At 42.7% G+C, this 12,546-nt stretch overlaps 1 protein-coding gene across 2 annotated transcripts in view; it reads right to left on the bottom strand.

The window, feature by feature from the left end:
- GALNT10 (polypeptide N-acetylgalactosaminyltransferase 10) overlaps positions 1-12,546 on the bottom strand; it is an 80,968-nt gene that overhangs the window by 30,809 nt on the left and 37,613 nt on the right. For both annotated transcript variants that reach the window (XM_066196889.1, XM_066196890.1), the window contains exons 2-4: positions 12,132-12,234; positions 11,121-11,259; positions 7,801-7,967 (exon numbers count right to left, since the gene is read on the bottom strand). In XM_066196889.1, the coding sequence (XP_066052986.1) occupies positions 7,801-7,967; positions 11,121-11,259; positions 12,132-12,234 (409 nt within the window). The remainder of the gene's footprint in view (positions 1-7,800; positions 7,968-11,120; positions 11,260-12,131; positions 12,235-12,546) is intronic.

Genomic DNA, 12,546 nt, shown 5'->3' with positions numbered 1-12,546 from the left:
TCACTGTTATCTGAAGTATCCCACATCCACAAGACACTGCCAGAAATGGAGAATTACAAATTACTCTCATAAACAAAAACGGGACATCTGCACCAGCTTTTATTTTGTTGCTCCCTTTGGTGCTCACTAGGGAAAAGAGTGTTGGTGAGCTCACAAATTCACTCACACTCATGTCCCTGCTCTGCTGTGCTGCCTGGGAGTCCTGCTGCAGTTTGGGGCAGAAATTTCCCATCTCTCCACCCAGATGAACCAACCTTCTCCCACTCATGCAAAGGGAGATCTATCTGACTGTTACTTCTAAGGCATTTTTTACAAGTCCAAACAGACCTGAGATGGCCTGCAATGAATTCTAACGAGGAAAAAATCCTCTTTATTCTGTAACTTAATTTACAAAAGTAATCTTTTTCTTAGTTGTTTGGGACAATAGTTACAGGACAACTTCTATGAGAGACCCTGAAAGCAAAACTTTTAAAAGGTTGTAGAAAAGCACAGTTGGCCCAAGAGAGTGTGGCTTTTTCTTCTTTTCTCCATACTTGATGGTAAAAAGCTTTAAGATAAACATATTGATAATTCAGCAAGAAAGGCTGTCATCACCTTGACCTAAGCACAGTCACTCCATATTCTGAGATGCACTAACCAGATGCACTTTAGTGCATTTAAGAGAAAAAAAAATTACTTTTACAGTGCATGTGCCTAAAGATGAAAAGATAATCTCTTTAGCTGCATAAATCTGTTACTGTTCCATTTAAAGATCAAAAAGAATTCAAGTATTAAACCTTTTTCTATTTCAGATACTGAGAACATGATTTCTTTCAATTAAGGCCTGGCAGACGTGGTTAATGGAACAGAGCTGTATTTGCTATATACCTGCTGCTGCACCAAATGACACATTAATCACCCCTTGCCTTCTCCCTCACTCCACTGCTTAGTGACTTCTGCCCTCCAGACCAAATTATGCTGCTCATGGTTCAGCCAAGTTGCCTCACTCACTTTTGGTTTTCCATTCAGATTATCCTGTACCTCCAGAATTACCTGTACTGAAATATAAAGAGAGGTTTAAAATGTCACAGGGATTTATCTGTCAAAGGAAAAAGCAGGATTTGGTTGTGTATCCCCTCTGATTTGGGAAAGGATGGGCTCCAAGAGGGTGTAAACGTCCAGGGCAACTCCAGGGCGATGGCACAATGGTGCATGAGGGGAGAGGGCAAACAATGCTGGTGAATACCCAGGGCTGAGATGACACTCCTGGGGAAAACACTCCTTGGACTCCTCTATAAAAAGGCCTAAAAGCTCTTTGCTGCCTTTCCAAGATGAGCAATTGCCACACACCACACTCCAGGCTCATGGTGACTCCCAGATGCCAAAGAGCAGCTCCACGCCTGACTGCACAGTCCTGCTGAACACACACAGCTAAGGAAAAAGGGAGTGAAAATGGGGAAGGAATTATAAAAAAAATTAGATGGTTGAACATATAAATAGACTAGACTCCTAAAAAAAGTTTTCACAAATTAAGATGAGTTTCAAGGTAACAGGGTAGTCTTAGAAGATGAAGCTGAAATCCAGGATCTCCATAATGACCACCCAAGGGAAAATCAGTTCTCATACACATTCCTCAGAACAAAATTGTCTCCTCGGAATCCGCTGCAGCCAAGGATGTATTCACACAGCCCCTTGAATAACCGCTCCCTAAACCAAACCGTGTTTAATGTAAAACCCAGAAGGTTCACATGGCAAATGTCATTGCCATATTGGGTCAAAAATATTCAAATACTTGGGCTGAAAGCCACTGTTGCCTCCCAGTGACAGGTGCAGATTTTGCCTGGTTACTCTGAGAAGGATGCTCAGTTTTCACATCTTGCCACTGTACAGACATGAAGCACCATAAGGCAGAGGGCCCAGCTGGGTTAACACCTCCAGAACAACCCTGGTGTTTGGAGATTGCAGTATTTTCACTGCTGCCACAACCAGCTTCATTATTGTACCAACACAGTGCTTTGCATGTAACTCATGCTTTGGAGATGACTGATGCTGCAGTTCTCTTCTTCAACAAGGGACAACATTTGTTCTAAAACACTGTCATTCATACCAAAGTAATCTTAAAAACAAGTAAGAACAGGCTGTCACTCAATATGCAAATAATTGAATGCTGAAACGTGAGTTTTATGTGAATTTCAAGCTCTTAGCCACGATCACAGATTTCAGGTTCAGCCATGAAATAAGACAAACCCTGTGTGGTGTGTACCCTTTCCTCTGTGCACACAGCCAGCCCCAAGTACACCACAAGATGTTTCTTTTAAATGACATTCAGCAATTAAGTCACAGCCTCCTGCACACAGTAAGCTTCAAATGTCTTGAATAATTTTTAAATTTCCATTGCTGCAAAGGGTTGAAAAGGTAAAAATCCTACCATGTCTGACATTAAGGGAAAGGCTGAAAAATCCACGCTATCAGTTTGTTCCAGAAGCACATAAATGCAAACAATTAGTTTGTTTTAGTGGTGTTCTTTTACAGGTGTTCCCTAGATAAGTTATAGGAGCTCTGCAGAAAAGGACCTGGGAGTCCTTGGGCACAAACTAAAGCACAGGAAATGCTGTTTAAGCATAAGGTATTTTTTAATTATTTTTTTTTCAAACTAGGTCACTGACAGAGTGACTGAACAGCAGAACAGGTTCCCCAGAGGCATTATGGAGTCTCCATCCTTGGAGATTTTCAAAATTTGAGTGAATAATAAGACCTGGAGAAACCTGCTGTAGCTGAGCAGTGGGGTTGGGTTAGATGCTCTCCAGATGTCCTTTCCAAACTCAACTATTTTTGATTCTGTACCTGTTCCAGTCCCACCTGCAGCTGTAAGAGACCTCTCTTCCAAAACAAAGGAGTTTGCCTTCTGCCTTTCACCAGGAGTATTTAATGTTCCTGCTGTGCTGGGCTACCAGCACGTACCAGGTGAAATGCAAAGAACATTCTGCCAGGCATCCTGCAAAGGGATGTGCCATCCCCTGCTCCTCCAGCTCAGGGCTGATCATTTATTACTGAGTGACAGAGGACAGCTTTACATCTGTTCATGCAGACTCAGAGACAGCTTTTACAGCAGAGGTGTCCACAAGCTACAAGAATTAGGCGGAGACCAACAATTCATTTCGTACAAGACAGACACTAGAGCTGAACAGCTCCATTTCTCACCACAGCAATTCAGGCTGCAGGCCCAGGGACTGAAGCAGACCCTGAAGAACCATGAACTGCCTGCCTGCTGCCAGCTATCAATAACAAAATGCTATCAGAGCTGACAGAGAAACCTGCAGTGTTTCAGACTGACCTGCAATTCCACTTCAGTTCTCCTCCTCCCATTTCTGTGATAAAATAGAACCAAATTCCCACTCCGCAGCATGGTAATTACATATTCAAAAGGCAAACAAATTTCACATGACAGCCCCCAGGAGAAAACGGATATACATGGAAAAACCATTTTAGTTTACTTAGGGCCATACTGGTGACAACAGACTTGGAGGGATGCAATTAGTACCCTGCAAGCCAGCATTTGAAAAGGTTTAATTTAACCTAGCAGACCTAAAGAATAGCTATAGAAGTTAAAAGTGAAGCCACAAATTCACAGAGGACCGCCACAGCTAGGAATTTTTATGATTAGGAGCTCTAGAGTGGTAATTCACATGTGTTGCATTCTGATTTCTGCTAATCCAGAAGGGCAGGCATTATTTTGGACCACCCTGCAATAGCTGAGGTTTATCAAACCAATGGAGGTTGGTCTGTGGCTCTCCAGCAGTTCTCTGTACCATGCAGGAAGGAGCAGCCAATGCTGGGCAGGTTAATTCTTATTCTCCAACAATTGTTTGCTGAATTGGTGTTTCCTCTTCAATAGAGCCTATTTTCTCCTGCACAGAAAATCCCTACGAAAGTTTTGAACTGGGGAGAAAGTTTTTACATCACTCTCAATCAAGTTTGTGGGGGGGAAAAAGCATTACAGCAGTCTTAATGCAATGCTACACTGACAGCAGAGACTACCAGTGGAGGAAGTAAAAAACAGCCCTGCAATATCCACTCTGCTGTGACCAATGGCACATGATGGAAAGCAGCTCCTTTTAAATCAACCCAACCTACCAAGGGAATCCCCACAGAGGAAGATTTGAGTGTCAGGAAGGAGCTGCAGGAGGTGACAACACGGTCTGCAGCTCAAGGCAAAGGGGATGGAACCACACTGACTGGCCCCAGTAACAGGCAGCCTCTCCCACAACACTCTGGCTGACGCAGAATCCTGCACAGGATTTGGGTGAGGTAAAGCTCCAGCCTGTTTTTTTTTTAGATTTGGACTATTTGCATTGTACTGCAGGCATACAAAAAAACCCCAAACCATTCCAGACAGCAAGTCGTTCAGCACATTTTGACTTTCCAAGTACAAAGCAAAGGAAACATTTAGAAAACATGACTCGTAAAGCTTTTGCTGCTCCCTGTTAAGATTTGCTGTCATCAGGACAGCATTTTTTGGATGAAAAATGTTTATTGCTAAAGGTCACAGAGTTGTCTCTTTCAAACAAATTAAGAAATAAATGGCTGCTGACACTTCCAGATGATGATTCATCTGTCCAGGACTCCAATAACACACGGCCACAGCTGCCCCTCAGGTTTGCTGCAGACCACAGCAGCCACCAACTAACCCAGAAATCTGTCTTCACTCTCCTGTCACTCTGTTAGCCAACTTCCCAGCCCCTCTTCGTAGACACACCAAAAATTCCTTACACTCAAGCTTAAAACCAGATGAAAAACATATGAAAATAACATCTGTCAGGAAAACCACTGTTTGCAGTAGCCAGGTTTCCACACTCGCTCTTCCTATTATTACCAAAGTCCTCTCTTCATCATGTGCAGCAAAGATTCTCCATGTATGAGATACAGGGATAAAAAAAGGCTGATGGGTCAGCATCAATATCACCATTCCCAGAAACCAGTGAAACAGCAGGACAAGAGAGGAACATTCCAGCACCTCAAGGGCAGCGGGCAAACCCCAGCACATTTAACCCCAGCACAGGTCAGCACACAAGAAATGCTGGCAAGAGAGGGAGAGAAAGTCTCCTTGCCAGGGAAGGTCAAGCTTTGAAGATTATTCTTTAAAGAGTTATTAAAGTTCTAGAGGTCTGTTTAGACAACCCTCAAGTGAAAGGCCAGCATGAGATACAGCAGAGATATCCAATGTTTTATCCTGACACAGTAACATCTCGATAAAAAAAAATTAATAATAGATTTTTATTGAGTGATTATCCTTTCCCTCTTTGGCTTTTCACTGGAGTTTATGGCGACTATTTACTGATCTCTTCAGGGAAGGAGATGACATTTACTGCTTGTATTATGCCCGTCTGATCTCAGACGTGACCTCTACTGTCACTACATCCAACAGTGATTCTGTAACTTCAAAAGAAGGATGCTACTACAAATTTAGGGGACTATTATTTCAAACAGAAGCACAGAATTCTTGAAGACAATACAGAAGACTTTGCAGACAATGCAGAGGACCAATCATTTATGATTTGCAAAGAAACATCAAGAAATTTCTTCTCATTCTTTTTACTGCACTCTAGTTCTGTGGCACAGCTGTGATGATCATCAGCTTGGACACCGAGTTCTTATTAGCTGCCCAATTTAATCATAAGAAACAGATAACCAGAGCAGTTGCCCAACAGTCCAAATCTAAGAATGTGCTCTTTTCAAACATATAAGCAAAAGTTTTCCTGGAACTTCTGTTCCTTCATGCATTTCAGTTTGATGCATTGAACTATCAATTCTCAGTTAGTGGGTTGAAGTGCTTGCCCTTTAGGTTTGGGGTTTGTTTTTCCTTTAACAATAGATAAATTACAACCAGAACTTTGTAACCATCAGCCTTTCAAGTCAAGATCATGTGACTAGGATTTAAGAGCCCCCTAAGACGAAGGATCTACTTAAGCCCATTGAGGGATGTGGAAGCCAACACCAGCGTGGTTAAGGAAGAAAAGTGCAGATACAGAACTGACAGCACCGAAGGAAAGATGTTCCATCCTAACCAGCAATTGTCCCAGTGTGCAGAAATCAACTGTGCTAGCAGGAAAATACTGGTTTAAAAAAAAAATCCAAGCTAAAAGAACCCCACACCAGTTTTTATTAACACACTCTCTTCCCTTGACAACTCACTATCCAGAATCTGGAGTCTTTTATATCCATTTATAAATAGATGCTGTACACAAATGAATCTCAGGTACATCTTGCAACCTCTGCATGAAAGATGGATGACCAAGGGAGAATAGTTTTTTTCTTATCAGAGGCAGGGGGAACAAAGAAGAGAGAGCTGGACAAACAGCACAGGTGCAGATTGAGGGGCAGGGGTAGAGCCAGGAGTTCTCTCTTTTCACCTGGTCGGGGCACATCTAAAGAACAGGGAAAACAGATCCACAGGAAACTAGATTTCATTACTTCCACTTCTCTGAAAAGAAACCCATTTGTACAATTCACTTGTGGTTACAGCATGAGCTTGTCTAATTTGCTTCTAGTAGCAATAAAAAGACCTTGTTAGGAGGGTGGGTTTTCCTGCTCCTCACCTTAGCCTGAAAATCCTCTGAAGAAATACTTATTTCATGCAGCATTGATTTGTTCAATGCAGCACACCTTGCTTGCAAACTAATGAGAGAAGAACTTTAGACCAAGTGCTACAGCTGATGATGGGTAGTGTCCGTTTGGAAGCCAGTATAGGTCAGAACACTAAATATTCACAAGCTTGTTTCCAAGCTCATTTAGGAGCTTCCTATATGTCAGGTTTCTGCAGATGTATCCTTTAGGATTTGTACACAAAGCTCCTTTGCCTCACTTGAGTAATATCAGTGGCTTGAACTCTGCAGCTCATAAAGCTGAATAGACTTTGTAGCTTTAAAGGAGAAAATAGAGTTACTAGATCTGACCATAACCTCTCAAAGTCACTGTGCCCTCTTCAACACCAGTCAGAGGACTTTCCATGGGATTTCTCCACCTATGCAATGTCTACACAACAGAGGCATTGATTCCTCCTTCGCTTGCCTTTTCCACCACAGCAAGGGTGGAACATACAAGGCAAAGCATAGCTTAATTTGCATCAGGCACCATTTAAATGGCTCAGAGAAAAAGATCTCAGCAAGTACATGCACACATTGCTGCTGCATTGATGAGTGGTTGTTCCATTCGTGGTGATGCCAGTGACTCCACACCTCTGCAGACAGCACTTCAACCCAATCCAAAGTGACTACTCCAGGCAGGGCAGTACAAAATACTGAGGGAAGTTCCCAGCAAGAGAGAGAAAAGATTTGGATGCTGCACATTTACTTTTCAGGAGCACAAAATTCATGAGAAAGGCAAGCCAAATCATAGGCACTCTCAAGTGGAAACCTTTTATGAAGGATTCTTTTACATGTTCTGCGTCAAGAAAGAAAGAAAAAAAAGCAAGCAGAATGTAAGGAGTGAGCTATTCCTGTCCCTTGGCTTTTCTTTTGTTATTTCAAGAGTCAACATTTAACATTTTATGTTAAGGGCTACACAGGCCCTTAGCTGAATATTAAAACCAGCTTCCCTGGCTTTTACTATTGCCCAGAACACAGGACAGTCCACGGCAGCAGCAGCAGCTAAACCAGCACACCCTGAGTATGGAACACAAATTTTCTGCTTTCAAATGTACCAGAGCGAGATTCCCCTGAGCCCTGCTGCTGGCAAGTAAAAAACCTCAGGTCATTCTACACATATTTGCAAGTGCATCGATCCCTTAGGTGGGGAAGCCTGGTGGGGATGTCACATACAAACCTCTGTCACTGAAGTCATCCACCAGCACGATCTCTGCCACCAGCTCGGGCGGGGAGCGGTTCAGGACGCTGTGCACCGTCCGCAGCAGGGAGGACCATCCCTCGTTGTGGAAGGGGATTATCACACTGGTGTTTGGGAGCTTCTCCAGGTACAGCTTGTTCTTGCAGCTGGACACAGACAGAGCCAAGTCAGAAGGTGCTGCCAGAACACACCAGCCACACCAAAAAACACCCAAAACACACCAGCATTTCCATGTTAATAACCAGCAAGCAACTTAGTTCATTCTTTACTCCTCAAAATGATGCAGAGCACATTGATTTTCTTTATTTTGTAATTGGGGTAATGAATTCGTGCCTTGTAGGGTTGGTTTCAAGGTAGTTTCATAAATTCTGCAGTATGAAGTGCACTGTTTACTCTCCTGCAGGTGTGGCCATAAGCGGACTTTACACCTTGTTAAACAGGAAACCTCTAAGGCCACACAGCGACCCAATGTAGCTAAAAAACACCCAGCATTTATCTATAAAAACACACAGTATTCGGTGGGGGTGAAAAATCTATTCCATCCCTGGAGCCCCCTGTGTCCAGAACAAACCAGCGGCAGCTGCGTGAATGGAGGTGTGTGGAGGGGACAAGGACAGTGCCAGCAGGACAAGCTGCCCTGGAGCAGGGCAGGGAGATACCACGCTGCTCCCTGTCCCTTGCACAGCCCCCAAAGCTGCTGCGCAGGCTGTGCCCTGCCAGGCCCCTGGGGGCTGTCACTCCCTGCACAATTCCATGCACGCAGGCAGTAATTCCTTCCCTGGCCCCCGGAAGGGCAGATGGGGAATGAAAGCAGCTCTGGAGCAGCAGTTTTTTCCTGGTACCTTTCCCAGGGCACAGAGAAGGATGCACCTATGTCATACAAGCTCAGTACATCTGTGCCTACAGGAAGTTACTCTGGTGCCTGTGTGAGAAGACAGTAACTTATTCTGGGTGTAATGAATTGTCCTGGGGTGCTGCCAAGAGCCTGCAGGCTGTGGCTGCAATGCACAGATGCAAGATGCAAACTGAAGCTGCAGGGACTGCTTTCATCCAGCCCTTGGAATTGCCATCCTAACCTTCTTCCAACAGCTACTAGCTACTGTTCTGTTCCAGTACGAACCAAGAGCCCTTGAATTATTTCTAACTCTTCTTAAACCGGAATCCTCATTTTCTGACTAACTTTAACAAGTGGAAAACTTTAGCTATTAAGTTTAACCATTAAGCGTGGAGAGAAATTGCTTCCCTCCAGCTACTGTATCTACAATTGCTTTACAAGACCTGCAAAATTAGTATTTAATATTAAAGACCCTAGAGGAGCTTAAAGGAAATGTTATCAGGGGAAGACACGACTGTTGAAACAAACAATTGTATGTGTGCACCAGGCAGATCCAGTACATGCTGTGCCCCAGCTCCCTGAGTCCCACAATTAACAGAAAGCAGCGCTGACACACTATTTGGTATATTAAAATCCACACAAACCATCTCACACATCAGCTGCTTCTCTGCCCTTCCCCACCCAGGGCAGCTGTTGGAGAGAAGTCCAGGTGTGGCCCCAAAGTTTAGGGCAAGGCAGATGATGCATTTTCCCCCAGCACACCTTCTCCTCACCCTCCCTGCTGCATGTGGGCACGTCTCCAAACTCTCTTTTACCTCACTGCATGTAAGAGGCTCTAAAACACAGCTCCCTTCTTTCTGGAATACTCTTTATGGACTTGTGACTTTATGACTAGGTCTCAGCCTAACTTCGCTATAAAGTGCCCTCATCAGCCTCTCCAGTAACACAAACCATTATCATTTCATGTATATCTTTTTTAATGGGCACAGAGAATGCACTGCAGATCTTTCCAGCCATGAATTCCTTCACTGCACATCCCCACTATGGGTAACCCTGCTCCCTGCCCAGCTAATCTCAGCACCCATTAAGCACATGCTGTTTATCCACTCCTCGAGGCCCCCACAATTACAGTTTGCTGTGCTGGGGGAAAGGATGTGTCAAGCAACAAACAAACCACTGCAGCAGCACCATTAATCACAGCTTAAGTCGTTGGTGTCCCAGACACTTCACTTATTGATTTTATTTGGGGCTGGAGTTAGAAGTTTCACATTTTTAAGAAAGTTTAAATAGCAGAATTAGCAACACTGAGTCGGCAATTTCAGGAAACATAGGAACCACTGAGGTAACACATTAAACCCTCAGATAATGAAATACTGGCATTGTCTGATATTTAAGTTCTCAGAGCCCAAGGCACACCCTGTAAATGGAGGCCAGGTGGAATTTAGATTAGTAAACTCAAACTGTATTTCCTAGAACCTGAGCATTGGCTGATCCACAAACATCTACAGTAACCTGATTTATCTCTGTGTTTAAACATTTCAGCTGCACACCTAAAATATTTATGGAGCTACACTCACTACTTTGTTTTATGTGTTTATACTGAGAGAGGGTGTCAAGCCAGTGTATTTGATTAGTCTGCTGTGACAGCTGAAGAGGTAATATCTCAATTGTGCAGTTAACAAATTATAAAACTAGACTTCTGGAACTTGTATCTCATGAATAAAATAGACGTTGAATTCAGATTTACTAAATTGTGATAAACACAGGTTTACACAAAAGAATCTTTGATTCGAATGTCTAACAATGATTTCAGATTAAGAACCTCACAAACAGTATTTAAAACCCTCTCATAAACAAGGACTAAGTCCTAACTGATGCACTTTTGCTAAAGGAAAAACCTGTGGCTTGACCAAAATCCAGTTCAACACCATCCTACAGCATAATGTCCAAAACCAGACGAACTCTAAAGTCAGCATTCAGTTGGAACTCATTTCTACTTGTAAACCCTGATGAGGCTGCTTTTATGAGGAAGATATCCACGAAAATAATCCCCAAACCAGGTAACACTCTTCATACATAGTTGAGTGAAGCTACTCACATCTTTTTCTGCTCCTGGAAATTCCACAGTCATTTCCAGCTAGTGGCCAACATAAGAACTGGAACCTCTGGGTTACACTGAAGATTTCTTCTGACTAGGGTTGCAAGTTTGTGGTAATTTTAAGTTCTTTGATCAAAACCTGATTTTTTTCCCCAGATGTGATCTCTTCTATTTCCCACTGAAATTACTATACACCGCCCCTTATTAAGGAAATATTAAGGACCCAGCTTTGCAAGGATTGTATTTTATGAACAAAGGTACAAGAGCCCATTAAAAAAAACCAAAAATAAAAGAACACATCCCTGTAGAGGTGGTAATTCAGGGCTTGCAAAGCTTCACTGGTAGAAATGCAAACTGTATACTCACTTTGGGTGCCTGATGTCTGGAAGGGAACGATTCAGAGAAATTTTATCACTCACAAAGATATTAAAGCCATTTTCCCTGTATGCCTGGTCCACTCGCTCTGCGTCAGTCATTGGGTAAGGTTTTCCCTGTTCTCCATTTCCTGTGGATAGACAGAAAGTAAATACAGATCACTGCTGCTAATTAGTGCTTAATGGGCCAGAAACTAATCCATATAGCAAAAAAAGAGCATCTTATAATCCTCTGAACGTTACTTATTAGTTTTGTGCTCTGTCTCATATTTAGCACCGGGTCAACCACGTCAATTTAACAATTTTATCTGATAAGCAGTTTTGCTACAAACCACTCAGCTGTGCATACTGAAGGTAAAAGTCTCCCTTCTAACACCAGAAACAGATGAAGGGGTTTTGGCCATGCTGCGGAGGATCTACAGAATGCCTTTTGTTTCACAGTGGGAAGAATCCATGCGGTTTGAGTATCTCAGCACTGCTGGAATTCTCAGCACAGATGGATTTGTGCTCTTGCACTGAGGGGCAGAGCCTTGCAAACACATCAGTGTAAAGCTGTGACATTCAAAACGGGCCTTATCTGCAATGCAAGACAAACCCCAGAATTATGGAATGGACTTGCATGAATGTTATAGTCCAGAACATTTTTCTTATTCTTCCTTTCTGGATCTCCCATTTTTGGGAGAGGCACATGCACACTTTTTTTTTTGTGGGGGGTGTGGGGGGGGGCTAAGTTCTTTAAAAATCAATTTTCCACCTATCATGAAACACCAAGATTTAAGTGACACATTTGCACCTCAAAATAGTTACTGTGGAGTTGAGGAAAAAGGAATTTAATTGGGATTAACAGAGTTAAACAATTAACAGATGAATTTGGTTTAATGGTGCATCGTGTCAAAAACATCACCTTGACCCTAAACTTGAACATGTTGTTTTACAGTCAGCCGACCAAATAAAATCAAAGTTACAATCTGCATGAAAACATTTTTATAGCAATCTTACATACCTACACGCTCAGAGTCCCTCCTTATGGCTTCTTTGTTATGCCAGTCCTTTTTCCTCTGTCCATCAGCAAAGTAAGGGTCCTTCTTTTGCCTCACATAAGATGCCTTTTAAACAAAAAATTGGATATATAATAAATATACAACACATGAAACCTTTCCTCAGCAGCCTCCCCTTCCTGTAAGAGGAAATTAAACATCTCCCTTAAGACAAGATCATTACAAGGAAGTGGCTTTTAGCCTGAAAAGGGTGAGGGAGGAAGTGAGGTTTTTTATCTGCATCTGTTAAGTGATATTTTTCCAGGGCACCATCACATATGCAGAACAGTATTTCTTAATCAGAGAACCTATTAAAAACTCCCATTTTCATTTTGAAAACGTCCAATACATCTTACAGCCTTTTTGTTAATTAAATAGGAT

This window comes from Chamaea fasciata, unplaced genomic scaffold (genome assembly GCF_029207755.1).
Source record: "Chamaea fasciata isolate MVZ Bird 193981 ecotype frontalis unplaced genomic scaffold, bChaFas1.0.hap1 SCAF_15, whole genome shotgun sequence".
NCBI classification, from domain to species: domain Eukaryota; kingdom Metazoa; phylum Chordata; class Aves; order Passeriformes; family Sylviidae; genus Chamaea; species Chamaea fasciata.
Note: the sequence above shows the minus strand (reverse complement) of the source record. Positions and strands in the feature narration are given on the sequence as shown.